Source organism: Chenopodium quinoa, unplaced genomic scaffold (assembly GCF_001683475.1).
Source record: "Chenopodium quinoa cultivar QQ74 unplaced genomic scaffold, ASM168347v1, whole genome shotgun sequence".
In the NCBI taxonomy this organism is placed as follows: Eukaryota; Viridiplantae; Streptophyta; class Magnoliopsida; order Caryophyllales; family Amaranthaceae; genus Chenopodium; species Chenopodium quinoa.
Genome location: NW_018742616.1, coordinates 3,410,135 through 3,423,630, shown reverse-complemented (window position 1 = coordinate 3,423,630; position 13,496 = coordinate 3,410,135). Strand labels below are relative to the sequence as shown.

The 13,496-nt window shown below is 36.2% G+C and overlaps 2 protein-coding genes across 2 annotated transcripts; one reads left to right on the top strand and one right to left on the bottom strand.

Annotated features, from left to right (window-relative positions):
• The first annotated feature begins 5,177 nt into the window (after positions 1 to 5,177).
• Positions 5,178 to 11,872, top strand: LOC110721654 (phospholipase D delta-like). The gene is made up of 11 exons (XM_021900851.1): positions 5,178 to 6,361; positions 7,270 to 7,675; positions 7,766 to 7,882; positions 8,527 to 8,721; positions 8,809 to 9,084; positions 9,312 to 9,380; positions 9,479 to 9,626; positions 9,741 to 9,889; positions 9,966 to 10,130; positions 10,292 to 10,492; positions 10,607 to 11,872. The coding sequence occupies exons 1-11, from the start codon at positions 5,838 to 5,840 to the stop codon at positions 10,898 to 10,900; spliced, it is 2,544 nt and encodes an 847-aa protein (XP_021756543.1). The 5' UTR covers positions 5,178 to 5,837; the 3' UTR covers positions 10,901 to 11,872.
• On the bottom strand, positions 11,816 to 12,605 carry LOC110721655 (plastocyanin, chloroplastic-like). Its single transcript, XM_021900853.1, has one exon. The coding sequence runs from the start codon at positions 12,473 to 12,475 to the stop codon at positions 11,969 to 11,971; it is 507 nt and encodes a 168-aa protein (XP_021756545.1). The 5' UTR covers positions 12,476 to 12,605; the 3' UTR covers positions 11,816 to 11,968.
• Positions 12,606 to 13,496: the final 891 nt, after the last annotated feature.

Genomic DNA, 13,496 nt, shown 5'->3' with positions numbered 1-13,496 from the left:
TGGCTTCTAACGGAATATTCCGTAGGAAGATTAGAATCTTCCGACGGAATATTCCGTAGGAAGGACCTTCTCTTCCGACGGAATTTCCGTCGGAAATCTAGGTAAAAAAAAATTCAGACCACCCACCCAGATCCACCACCTCCCCCCTCCCCTGCTCAACACCCCAATCCGCCCCACAGCCACCCCTAACCCACCAACGACGCCGCAACACCACGACCCACACCAAACCCCACCGAAACTACCACCACAATCCCACCCCCACCAAACACCACCACAATCCCACCCACACCAAACACCACCACAATACACCAGCCCCCACCACCACCGACACCACCACACCACCCCACCACACCACACCACACCACCACGCAAACAACATACACAATTAACCCCAAAAAATCGCAAAAAAAATTAAACATCAAAAAAGAAAAAAAAACGAAAATTAAACATCGAAAAGCAAAAAAAACAGAAAATCAAACGAAAAATAAACATCTAAAATTAGATCTACAAAAATTAGACATCGAAAATCACAAAAAACGAAAATTAAACGAAATAATAATTCGACCACGTACCTTGAATTCCTTCAAAACCCCTAAATTAGCTTGAATTTGGGTTTTAAAGGTCAAATTCGACCATGAAAACTCTAGATCTAGGGTTTTCATGGTCGAATTTAACATGAAAAATCGGGTGGTGGTGTATTGTTGCGCACCGGCGGTGGTGGCGGCTTCGTTGGGCAGTGGTGGTTGCGATGGAGGACAAAGAAACGAAGGGGAAGGAGGGAGGAGGAGAGAGAAACTAAGGGGAAGGAGGGAGGAGGAGAGAGAAACGAAGGGGAAGTAGGGAGGAGGAGAGAGAAACTAAGGGGAAGGAGGGAGGAGGAGAGAGATACAAAGGGGGAGGAGGTAGGAGAAGAGAGAGAAAGGGGAAAAGAAGAGGAGAAAGAGAAAAAGAAAAAGGAGGAGGTCAAGGTGGAGTGGAGGACAAAGAAAGATCCGCCCTTTTGTTTTTTTTTTTAATTAAAAATCCATCGGAAAGGGGTACAATCCGTCGCAATCTACCGACGGAATTAATCCGTAGGAAATAATTATGTTCCGAGGGATTTATTTTCCCTCGGAATTTTCAGCTGCCTATGGAATTTTCCGTCGGTAGATATTTACCGAGGGAATATTCCGTCGGAAGAAGTAAATTCCGAGGGAAAAAAAATCCGTCAGAATATTTCCTAAGGAATTTCCCTCGGAACTTATCTTTTCCAACGGATATTTTTGACAGACCAAAATTCCGTCGGAAAGTTCGAATTTTCCGACGGAATTTAGGTCCGTCGGAATGATTCCGTCGTAAAACGGCCTATTTCTAGTAGTGTATATAGTTTATTTGATGTGCTGACCATGTCATGTCTTCTAGGGGTACTTGATAAAGTACATATTCTTCAGTTCTCCCTATCATTTGAACAGTTGCTGCCATATGGTATCCAAACTCCTCTTCAAAATCTTTGAATTGTGACAAAGTGAAAACCTGTGCACCAAAATCATGTAGCTACTGTTAATTTGCTATATATTTTGTGTTATTTATGTACTTTTAAGTATAAGTTTTTACCTGTGCGGCATGCTTTTAACATTCCGGACAATGGCAATGAAGTGAATGCTATTGACTTGCTACAGGTGAACTCTTCATATTTCTCTGTGCTTCTCCAACGATTTATTGTCTTTTTAGATATGGTATAAAATTCTGTCAAGGTAGTTGATTACTTGCTTTGAATCCTATTGCATGATTTGTGCTTTCACTCCTTTGTGATGAAAGAATTCCTGCTGAAAAGAAATCTCTACTAAGAGCTGGACACCATTTCTCTTTGAGTTCATACACTCTTTTGTACCAAGAGTGTGTTGTCAATTCAAATTTGTGTATCATTGCATGCCACCTTTCTTCAAATTCTTGTTCGGTCACACAACCCTTTAAGCATTTGTTGACTTCATGCTTAAACTCTTTATCTTTTTTAAGAGCCCAAATCTTGTGATTGCATTTTGTTCTAAATGCCATATACAAATTCGATGCCTTATTAGGTAACACCTACATTCAAAATAAAATGTTGTATGTTTTCAGAACTTATTAGTTTTGCAATCAAAATAGTTAGGGTAATATGTAAATATAAACTTTTTTCCTGCTCAATAACATTTGACATTGCTTGGTTCTGGTCAGTGAATATTGAGGTTGGTGTTTTATCCTCCATAGCTTTCAAAAAGGTTTCTAGTAACCACACAAATGACTCTATTATTTCATCCCCAATAAAAGCACATGCAAACATACAAATTTTCAAGTGATTGTTTCATGCCAACAAAAGGAGCACATATAAGATTATATCGGTTGGTTCTGTATGTTGTATCAAAGACAAGAACATTTCCGTATATCCTATAGTCTTCTAGCATCATTGAATCTCTCCAAAAGATGTTGGAAATGCTTCCTTCATTGTCAAATTTCACTCTAAAAAAGAAGTTTGGATCCTTTGATTGTGTCTGAATTAAAATGTTCACTAAAGTTTAAGCATCTCCAGCCTCAATTTGCTCCATTCTTAACCTTGAGCAGAAATTCAGGTGATTTACAACACTATACCCTACATTCTACTCTCCCCCAGCTTCTATAGACATGTAATTATAAGTGTCCATTGTTGTCAGGCCTGAAGCTTTCATTGTTTTGATTGCTTCAGCTTTTTCTTCTGCCATTTTCTTTCAGAACGATGCAAATAATGCCACAGTGACCTTGTTAGCTTATGGTTATGTTGTAATACATGTGCCACCACCTCAAAATGTCCTTCTTTATTTACTTTCGCTCTTATGCAAGCCTTGCAATCAGATCGTGCAATGGCTACTTGTCTTGGCTTTCTTGTTTTCACGTTTACATCCTTCATTAACCATTTCAACTAATTTTGTTTTCTTGTCGTTTGAATTTCTCTTTCCTTCTGCAGAACACACATAATTCTTCTCTTGGACTATCTTTGTGTGTGTGAAGTATCTTGTTGTATGCTTTCTTATTGAAAACCCCAGCATAGCAGCATGTTTTTCATACAATTCCAAAATTTCTACAAAAGTTTTTCTTACCACACCAACAAATGATTTCCTCTAAGATCTAAACCAGAGGCATCAATTGGATTTGCATATGTGATTTAATATAATGTTTTAGCATAATATTCACACAACACTCATACTAAAGGATTAATTCAGACATATCAGACAACCAGAGGCAGCATGCCATTCTGTTTATAAATCAAAGTGAAGGGGAGTAATAATATGTGTTATATAGGTCACTTATATGCATAAAATGGGTAACATTTGTGCATACAAAGGGTAACTCGTGCATTCTGAATTTTCTCAAGCGTAATTCGTGGATTAGTAATTCGTGCATTCATACAGATAACATAATTTCATATCAAAAATAAGAATTGTGATTCCTTATTCAACTAATTTGGTTATTCAACAATTGAAATAAAACAATATGAATTGGATGTTACCTTCAATTGCATTTGATTTATTTGGATGTTTGTTCTTAATTTGAGTCAATTCATTTATGAGGGACAACTTGATTTTCTCTCTCTTCTGCATTGTCTGCTTCTTCTGGATTGCTATTATCGCCAAAACTTTTTGTTTCTTCTTCTATAATCGAGCAATTTAAATCGATTTCAACATAACAAAAGAATTCGAGTTCTCAAAATTACCTAACAATGGAGTCAATTTGCCTCTGTTTTTGTAGTAATTCGTGGATTAGATTACTGCAATTTGAGGTATTGAAGTTTGCTGATGAATTTTCCATTGATGATCGAAGCCCTAAGGTATGAGTTTTCGCGTTTTCTCTTTGCACGTTCTCACTTTCTCTCTCCATTTTTGTTCAGCGTTTTCTAACTTTGAGGTATGAATTTTCGCGTGTATTGTTTTTGATTAGCAATGGATAAAGTAGCTTACACATTTTTACATACTAAGAGGGAATTAAGGAAGCAAATACCTAAATTTTGTGAAGGTAGCACATTCACTTTCCCATTTCACCAAATCTATGTTCGTTAACCAAACAATATTCTCCCTGTCAAAAAAAAGAAAAAAAAAAAAAAAACCCAAACAATTTTCTAAATAAAAAATATTAATCAAACAATTATCTACTTTAAAATTTCTAAGGAGTCTCATTTCTCCTAATTTATGTCAATTAAACAATCATCTAGTGTATAAAAGTAGCTAGTAACATATTTTGTATTTTTATCGTCTTGTTGGAGGAGAGGTAAGATCATTAATACTACTCCCTCTTTCTTAAGTGAGAAGAGTGTTACAACTTACAAACATATCAAAGTTAACCGTCAAATTCATGCAGCATTATTTAATAACCTATCAAAATAATGAAAACTACCAAAGACGTACACTGAGGATTAATTACTTAAAAGGATGTTTTCAAAACCTTATATATTATAAAGCATTAGCTGGAACAGCTACTGTAACAACTGCCAAGTGCAAATTGTAAGATTATGACTTTTTTTATTTTATTTAAATTTTTATGGAAGAGATTACGGCTTTCACGATGAGTCAATAATGATGCAAATCTCTTACATTACGTCTTTAAATCTGAATACAATAATTATCTGAAAATCTTACCAAAACACTCTTGGACAACGTGGCGGGTCTTAGACCAATTTATAAAGCGGCCAAAGTTCAAACTTTACATATTACATACTTTTTATGATTAGTACGTATTATAGACAACATATTTTTTTTAAAGAAGATTAGAGGTGTTAAATGTTAATTCGAGTCCCTTAGTAGTTGGTACAAATGAGTAATTTGTTTGGAGGTAAAGATGGCATCTTGTAACTATAAAGTTATGAGATTAATCCCCATACAATAGAGTAATTAATAATTAGGGGATGGATGGGTGAGGATTCTCTTAACACCTTCATTTTCAAGAAGGCTTGTTCACTAATAGTCTAATAGAGGTTTGGGTTGGCTCTAGTTAGGTTTGAGTCTAGCCAAATTATTAGCAATATATAGTTTACAGCGCGGTTTTTGTGTGGCTGGCCATACCATGTGGTCGGCTGACACACCAAAATACTGACCGAGTAACCCTGACTGAGTAACCCTTAACCAACTGAGTAGTCCCTGACCAAGTAAACCTAGATCAAGTAACCCCTATTCGATCGAGTTACCCTTGATCAAGTGACTCTTGACCGAATAAACCTTTACCAATTAACCTAGCTACACAGTATGGTCAGCCACATATGAAACTTTGTGTATAGTTTAACTTTGAAACTATTCTCATAACAACTAACTTTGACTATATCATTTACGAAGCACTACTTTAAAAAGAAAAAAAAAAAAGAGTAATCTAACTAGGTTAGTTGATTAAATTCTTACAATGTCATACTCAAGACTCGATCCTACAAGTCTCAACGAAGATCTTTTAGATAAATCATACCAATTATTTGGACCATTCCTCTAAAAAACAGCCGCACCATCTTCCACCAATACATCATATATATACACAACATTAAACAGAATAAAACAATCACCTAATTAAACTCAGCCGTTTAACAACTTTTCTCTCTCCTCGCCACGTATATCTCAACATACGTCTCCCACACCCAATTATCAAACACCATCAACATTTTTTTTTTAATTTTTCTTCCATTCAAATTTACTTCTCTTCTTCCTTACATTAACCGGCAACCACCGGTTACCGGCAAACGTTTTTGCCGGGAACCGTTGACCCGCACTTCCTTGCTTACATGTAACCGTCAACATCCCCTTCATTAACCGGTAACCTCCTCTTTACATTTCCTAAAATATAATAATAAAATTTATTACATTCACATTTTAATGGAGAACGAGAAAGAAAATAATCATGGGATCTACCTTCACGGTGATCTCGACCTCCACATTATAGAAGCGCGTTGTCTTCCTAACATGGACCTCTTCTCCGAAAACTTTCGTCGGGTTTTTTCCTCGTGTGGCGCTCCTTTTTCTAGGAGGAGGAAAGTATCATCCGAGGGGAAAAACCATGATCCGAATCATAAACTTCATTTAAAGAATAATAAGATCATCACGAGCGACCCGTACGTAACGTTTAATATAGGAGGGGCAACGGTGGCACGTACCCGTGTGATATCGAACTCTCAAACCCCGAAATGGGAGGAGCATTTTAGTATCCCCTTAGCTCATGCTGTGTCTGATGTTGAGTTTAAGATCAAGGATAATGATGTCCTAGGGGCTGACATGATCGGGACCGCTACCGTCCCGGCTTCGCTCATTATTTCAGGTGAGGTGATCGACGACTGGTTCCCCATTCTTAGAGACAACGGGAAACCTCCTAAGCCTAAAGCAGCGGTTCATCTACGTCTCAGGTTTTTATCTGTTTTTGTCATATTTTTCTAAAGTTTTATGTTCGTCAACTTTAATCATAAAATTATTTAATATTCTATAATAAAATATTTTTAAAATTTCGATTTTTTAAAAAGTTCATGAATTTGAATCTGACATGGTTATATATTTCCATACATAGAAATTACAAGTATTGTAAGAGAAGTGTATGAATTGAGTAAAAGACCAAATATGGAAGTATTTTTATTTGAAAGAAAATTCTATATTCGGTAACTGATCATAATGTAGAAGATGATGGTCTTGATAGAGAGCTATTTGGTTGGTTGAATCTCGAACGTTCCTTCCCGGCTTCCATATATTCTATATTATTATTTAATCAACAAAGAAATTCCGGATTTTGGGATCTAAGAAGGTGGATAGAAACTTGGAAGTGGTCCTCTTTGGGTTTTGTTTATAGTTTTTTTCTAGAACACAAAATCTCGTAGAGACCCGACCAAACTCAGGTTCATCATATTTACATGAGTTATGTTTGTATGTTGTGGAAGTAAACCATGGTTAGATTCTTAGAGTTGCCCTTCCTATATATAATTAATAACTCCATAATTATTAATCCAGTACATTAAAAGGAGAATCTATGAATGAGTACACAATAAGATTACAATAAGGATGTTTTAAACATGGGTAAAATTGATTGCTTTATAAATTGGGTAAGTAATATTTGTTTAAATGTAATACTCCATAGAATATATTCCATTAAGGGGGGGAAAAAATAAAAAAAATAAACTCTAGTGTTGCGGTTTTATTAGTGACATGCTAACAATACTTTTGGAAAGAAGAGAAAGTGGGATGATCATTTGCTCTACATGGCTGGACTTTAAAGAAAGTGGGATGATCATTTGCTCATTCGATTCTATGACAAAAATGTCCACAGATTCATTCCATGTGATGCCAACCAGAGCAATGCAGATGGGGAACATAGGGTGGAACGGAGCTACTTCCCTGCGCGACCAGGGGGAAGGGTGACATTGTACCAAGACGCTCATGTACTGGAGAACGAGTTGCCAAGGATTGAGCTAGAACAAGGGGTGGAGTATCAACATGGGAGTTGTTGGGAGGATATATGCCATGCTATATTGGAGGCACATCACCTGGTGTACATTGTAGGGTGGTCAGTTTACCATAAGGTTAAGCTGGTGCGAGAGCCTTCTAGACCGTTGCCTAATGGAGGGGACTTGAGTCTAGGGGACCTATTGAAGTATAAGTCCCAGGAAGGGGTCAGAGTGTTGTTGCTTGTTTGGGATGATAAGACTTCCCATAGTAAATTCTTCATCAACACAGTAAGAATCTTATTATGGGCTTAGTATGCTTAAGATTCCGTTTTAACCAATTGATTTTTCATATGATTATTTTCCTTTTTTATGTTGCAGCAAGGTGTTATGCAAACTCATGATGAACAAACAAGGAAGTTTTTCAAGCATTCCTCTGTCATTTGCACTCTGTCACCGCGTTATGCCAGCAGTAAGCTTAGCATTATCAAGCAGCAGGCATGCTTTTGTTGTATATTGTTTATCCTTCTTTAAATGTTTTCTGTATCTAGCTCTTGCTTCTGTGTTAACTCATTTCTGAGACATCTATTATGAGAGAATTTTGCTGCACAAGAATGACAATCATTTCAACTTTTGCTAAGCATGGAATATACTTTATCTCTAATATTGAGAGCATCAGAAATTAGAAAATGCTTAGGATATCAAGGACAAGACGCTATTATTAGACTTCCATCATAAACCAGAACTGTTTTAGGAAACGTATTAAATGTTCCTGCCATTCTGATGATTAGTCTATCTGACTATCAATTCAGACACCCATTTTATTTTTGTAGCTCAACTTCTATTCTCTTCTAATAGAATTTATAACTAATATATGCTGTGTAATGATCTATATTCTGCAAACCTAGTCCCAAAACCAAACAGGCTCTTGATAAGTATGCATTGAGTCAGTTACCAGTTAGCCACTTTTAATTAAAATTATGTTATTTATGTTCATGATTTCAGGAAGTTCCTCTGTTTCAAATCCATCTAATATTACTTGGTATTGAGATGAGAAATTTATGAATGCTTGGATTTCTAAGCTCCTTTTTTCCTTTAAGTATAGGTTGTGATTGTTTCTTATGATGATGTTTTGACCTCAGGTTGTTGGTACCCTGTATACACACCATCAGAAATGTGTCATTGTGGATTCTCAAGCACCTGGGAATAACAGGAAGATAACAGCTTTTTTGGGAGGTTTAGACCTTTGTGATGGTCGGTATGATACCCCGGCACATCGTCTCTTTCGTGACCTTGACACTGTTTTCAATGATGATTACCACAATCCTACATTTGAAGTGAGTTTCAGACAAAAAAGGCTTGTTTCCTTTGGAGCAGTAACAAATCAGAGTTTAATCTAAACATTTGTTTATATATTTTGACAGGGAACAAAGGGTCCTAGACAACCATGGCATGATCTTCACTGCAAAATTGAAGGGCCAGCAGCGTATGATGTGCTTACCAACTTTGAGCAGCGATGGAGAAAAGCCACAAAATCGTCTATAAGACGGAAAATCAAGAGCATTTCTCACTGGCATGATGATGCCTTACTGAAAATAAAGCGTATATCTTGGATACTTAGCCCTGTTAATTGTGCATCCCCAAACGATCCATCACTTTGGGCTTGTGAAGAGAATGATCCAGAGGGTTGGCAAGTTCAGGTAGCTAATCTAACATATTAGCTAATATAAGTAGTTGGACGGGTTGCTAATAACTCCATCCCAGCTGATTTCTTGCTGTGTTAAAAGTACTTGGAGGAGGGGTTGCTAATAACTCTATCCAATTTTTTTCAAGAAAAATACAACTGGGAACATTTAGAAGAATGGATGTAGTACCGCCTAGATGTGCTACTAATTTTAACTTCTTATCTAAAACTGTGTTGATGCAGGTTTTTCGGTCTATAGATTCAGGTTCTGTACAAGGATTCCCAAAGGATGTTCAGGAGGCTGAGTCTCAGGTTCGTTAGATGTTTTGCTTTTGCCCTAACTGTACTGTTAGCTATGTATTTTCGATAATGAAGCCAATTTGGACTCAATGTACCTGTTTTCATTGCAGAACCTGGTTTGTGCCAAGAATTTGGTGATAGACAAGAGCATCCAAACAGCATACATTGAAGCAATCAGATCTGCTCAACATTTCATTTATATAGAAAACCAGTATTTCCTTGGATCATCATATGCATGGCCAAATTACAAAAATGCTGGTATGAAATTTTCAGCTTCCCTTTCTTATAATCTTGCTGTTTAAGTTGTTTAGAAAATGTGAATGTTCCTGTTGGATTCGATAGCTAGTGTGCTTAATGATAACATACTGGCAGGTGCTGATCATTTGATACCTATGGAGTTGGCACTGAAGATTGTTAGCAAAATCCGAGCCAAAGAGAGATTTGCTGTCTACGTTGTCGTCCCTATGTGGCCTGAGGGTGTACCCACCTCTGCTTCCGTGCAAGAAATTCTTTTCTGGCAGGTAACATACCAAACCGGTCATGGTTCAAGATAGTTATGGACTGATTCATTTTAGCCTAACATGTGCATTTCAACAGGGTGAAACCATGCAAATGATGTACAGCATAATAGCACAGGAGATTAAAGCAATGAACCTCGAGGATGCACACCCACAAGACTACTTAAATTTTTATTGTCTAGGAAATCGCGAACCAGCCCTGGTCTTGGGAGATAGTCCACTGTCATCCAAAAATGGTGAAGGGGTAACACTCTTAAGCTCTTTGATTCAAATCTATAAATTATATTTTCTGTTATTTAATCGATATTATAATATACGATCTTCTTTATTGATTGTTAAGGGTCCATGATATTGAAATTTTAATTGCGTGAGAAAAAGTTCTTAGTTTTTGTGCAATTTACTCAGGTTCTACCTTCACAAAAGTACCGAAGATTCATGATATATGTTCACGCCAAGGGAATGATAGTTGATGACGAATATGTTATATTGGGGTCAGCCAATATCAACCAGAGATCAATGGCTGGTTCAAGAGACACCGAGATAGCTATGGGTGCTTATCAACCGCATCACACCTGGGGTAGAAAGAAGAGACATCCACTCGGCCAGGTTAGTAATCACACCTAGTCCATTTTTTTGGATTTGGGAGATGAGAGATGACATTGTTCTTTATGATTAAAAGAACCAATGCCTTTGTATGTTGTAATTGTTTCAATCCTGCAGGTCTATGGGTATAGAATGTCGTTATGGGCAGAGCACCTAGGAGGGCTAGACGATCTCTTTAAGGAAGCCGAAAATTTGGATTGTGTCAGATCTGTAAACAATATAGCTGATGAAAACTGGAAGAAGTTTGTATCTGAAGATTATTTTCCATTGCAAGGGCACCTCCTTAGATATCCTCTAGATGTGGATAAGGATGGAAAGGTTCAGTCATTACCTGGGCACGAATATTTCCCTGATGTTGGTGGTAAGGTGCTAGGAGCTGCTAACTCCCTTCCAGATGCACTCACTACTTGAAAGTTGAAACATTGTTTGTTGCTTGATCATGCTGCTTTAACGCGCTTCTTCTGCATATAATACCTGTGTACAAACTACAGAGTACAGACTGACCTTATATAACATAACTAACACATGACAGAGGAATAGGAAATTGGACAGTTTTTTTGCTTTTCGTTCCATTCTTTTTTTCCCAAGTGGTTATTCGGGTGATTTTTGAACTTGTGAAGATGAGAAGATTACTTAAAACTTTAATATTTGTTAAATATGCAGTAACAAAGATGTATACTGTATAGAAGAGTGGATAAATTGAGGTTACACTCTCATTTCTACTTAATTATACGCCAGAAATTGTCACTTGCTCCTGCAAATATTGGATTAAGTAGTGTTTCTGGAAATGGAAAATTTCAGCAGAATTCATGCAAGAAAATATATTATATGGTGGCATTTGTGGTGTAAGTTAAATTTTCGGTTTGCACTTAGCCAAACTTAATGTCTTCATGGTATAAATTTGCCTAAATCGAATCCAATCCAATAATCTAAATCACTTAATTTGATTTTTTTTTATTTTTTTCCTAACAAGCAATAAGGACCAATGATTTAATAACCACCATTATAAATCTACAATAATAAGTGAACATTGCAAAAAATAAAAAATGATTTCTAGAATTTGTAGCCAAAATTTTTGTTGTTGCTATGTGTTGCAAAAGCTCATTTTACCACACTAATAAAGTAATAATGTACTCTTAAGTCTTATTATTCCTTACTTAACAACATCATCACTTTAATAACACCCAATAGATTTATACTTTAGAAGGATTTTTGTCAAATTTTTATACATAACGTACTAATTATGCAGGTAGCATTGCTTACGTAACAAATTTCTGTATGATTTAACTTATTTTCGTCGCAAATCATTAGCCTCAAATAGCAAAATATAAAATTATTAGCTCATACAAGATATAAAACAATAATTAAAGGGAAGAAAAAAAAGATTACACAAATGTGCTAATTGTACCAATTAACAAGATTTTTTGTAAAATATAATAATAGCTCTACAACAAACTCATGAATTTATTCAAATATTAGTTAATTAACGGTAACTTTTCCCACCATACCAGCACCCTGGTGAGGGGAGCAGTAAAACTTGTAAGTCCCTTTCTCAGTGAGGGTAACTTTGTATGTCTCACCAGCAGCATTCAACAAATCCTCCTCGGACATCGATATCTTTCCGGCATCAACACCAGAAGGGATCTCGTCTTCGTCGAAGACAACGTTGTGTGGGAATCCGGCATTGTTCTTGAACAAGATCTCCTCACCGGAGGCAACGGTGAAGTCACTGGGGATGAAAGCCAATGACCCATCATCGCCTCCGAGCAAGACGTCAAGGGCCATGGCGTTTCCGGCGAGAATTCCGGCAGCGGCGGTGGCGACCACGGCGGCGCCGACGTTCTTCAGGGATGCCTTGACTGACATTCTTGGGACGGCGGTGGTGGTGGGTATGACTTTGACTGTTGATGCCTTGGCCGGAACCGTGGCCTTGAGGCCGGTAAAAGATGGGACGGCGACGGCGGCAGAGGAAGTGACAGTGGCCATTGTAAGAGGAGTTTAGAGGGGTTTTAGGTAAGTGGTATGTGAGGAGGAAATACCAATTGCCAAAGAGTGGAGAGAATGAGGGTGGGATTTAATAAGAGGTGATAAAATGGAGGATATGGTGGTATGGTTTAATTGGTTTGTGTGGTTTGAATTGGAGGGAATTTTAGTGGCTTTGGATAAATGGATTTTGTGATTTGTGGGCCAATTAGGGGTGCTATCTGGTTTTTGATTGGTTGTTGTTAGATTATATCTGATGTTGTGAATTTTGGGAGGGTAAGTTATTCAGTAAACAATTGTTCTATCAAAAAAAAAAAAAAAAAAAAAAAAAAAAAGGGAATTGTCAAGTACCCATTGTCCAAGTAAATTGCACCTTATATTTATCAAAAAATATAAAGTTAACTACACCCTAAACAATAACTAGTCTCTATTTGTAATTTTAGTTAACATTTTATAGCTAGTTAAAGTTTTGAAAATTAAGCACTCATATTATCTAAACTAGTTTAAGTTCCGTGCAATGCACAGTTTTTAGTTAACCTAATAATGAATTTTTAACAATATTTTTATTTAAAATTAATACTTGAATTTCTGGTTTTTAGTTAACCTAATTATGAATTACTATGTTAATTTAACAATATTTTTTTATAAAAAATCAATATTTTTAATTGAAATTAATACTTAAATATCTTTTTTTAAAAAGAAATATTGTCATTAAACATTTATAAAAAAACGCAAATTTAATAATTATAGGATTTTATATAAGAATGAAATTTTATGTTAGTTATAACCCGCGCTTGCAATGTACTTATATACGTCATATGTTCCTATTTTATTGGCATGTTTTGACCGGCACAATATTTTATAGCATACTTTGACTGGCATAATGTTTTATACAAATTGGCTTTCTTAAAATCGAGAATTTTTAAGCCAAAAAAAGGACTATTTTATTCGTTTTTAGGTTGACTTATTTTTTGAGACAAGTGATAATCAAGGTTTTTTAATTTTTATTGTATATATATAGTTA

Excerpts from the sequence above, each read along its gene's own strand:
- LOC110721654 (XM_021900851.1), top strand. The coding sequence starts at position 5,838 with ATGGAGAACGAGAAAGAAAATAATCATGGGATCTACCTTCACGGTGAT. Across the intron at positions 9,627-9,740 it reads GCCAAATTACAAAAATGCTG|GTGCTGATCATTTGATACCT; the intron begins GTATGAAATTTT and ends ACATACTGGCAG. Across the intron at positions 10,131-10,291 it reads CATCCAAAAATGGTGAAGGG|GTTCTACCTTCACAAAAGTA; the intron begins GTAACACTCTTA and ends CAATTTACTCAG.
- LOC110721655 (XM_021900853.1), bottom strand. The coding sequence starts at position 12,475 with ATGGCCACTGTCACTTCCTCTGCCGCCGTCGCCGTCCCATCTTTTACC.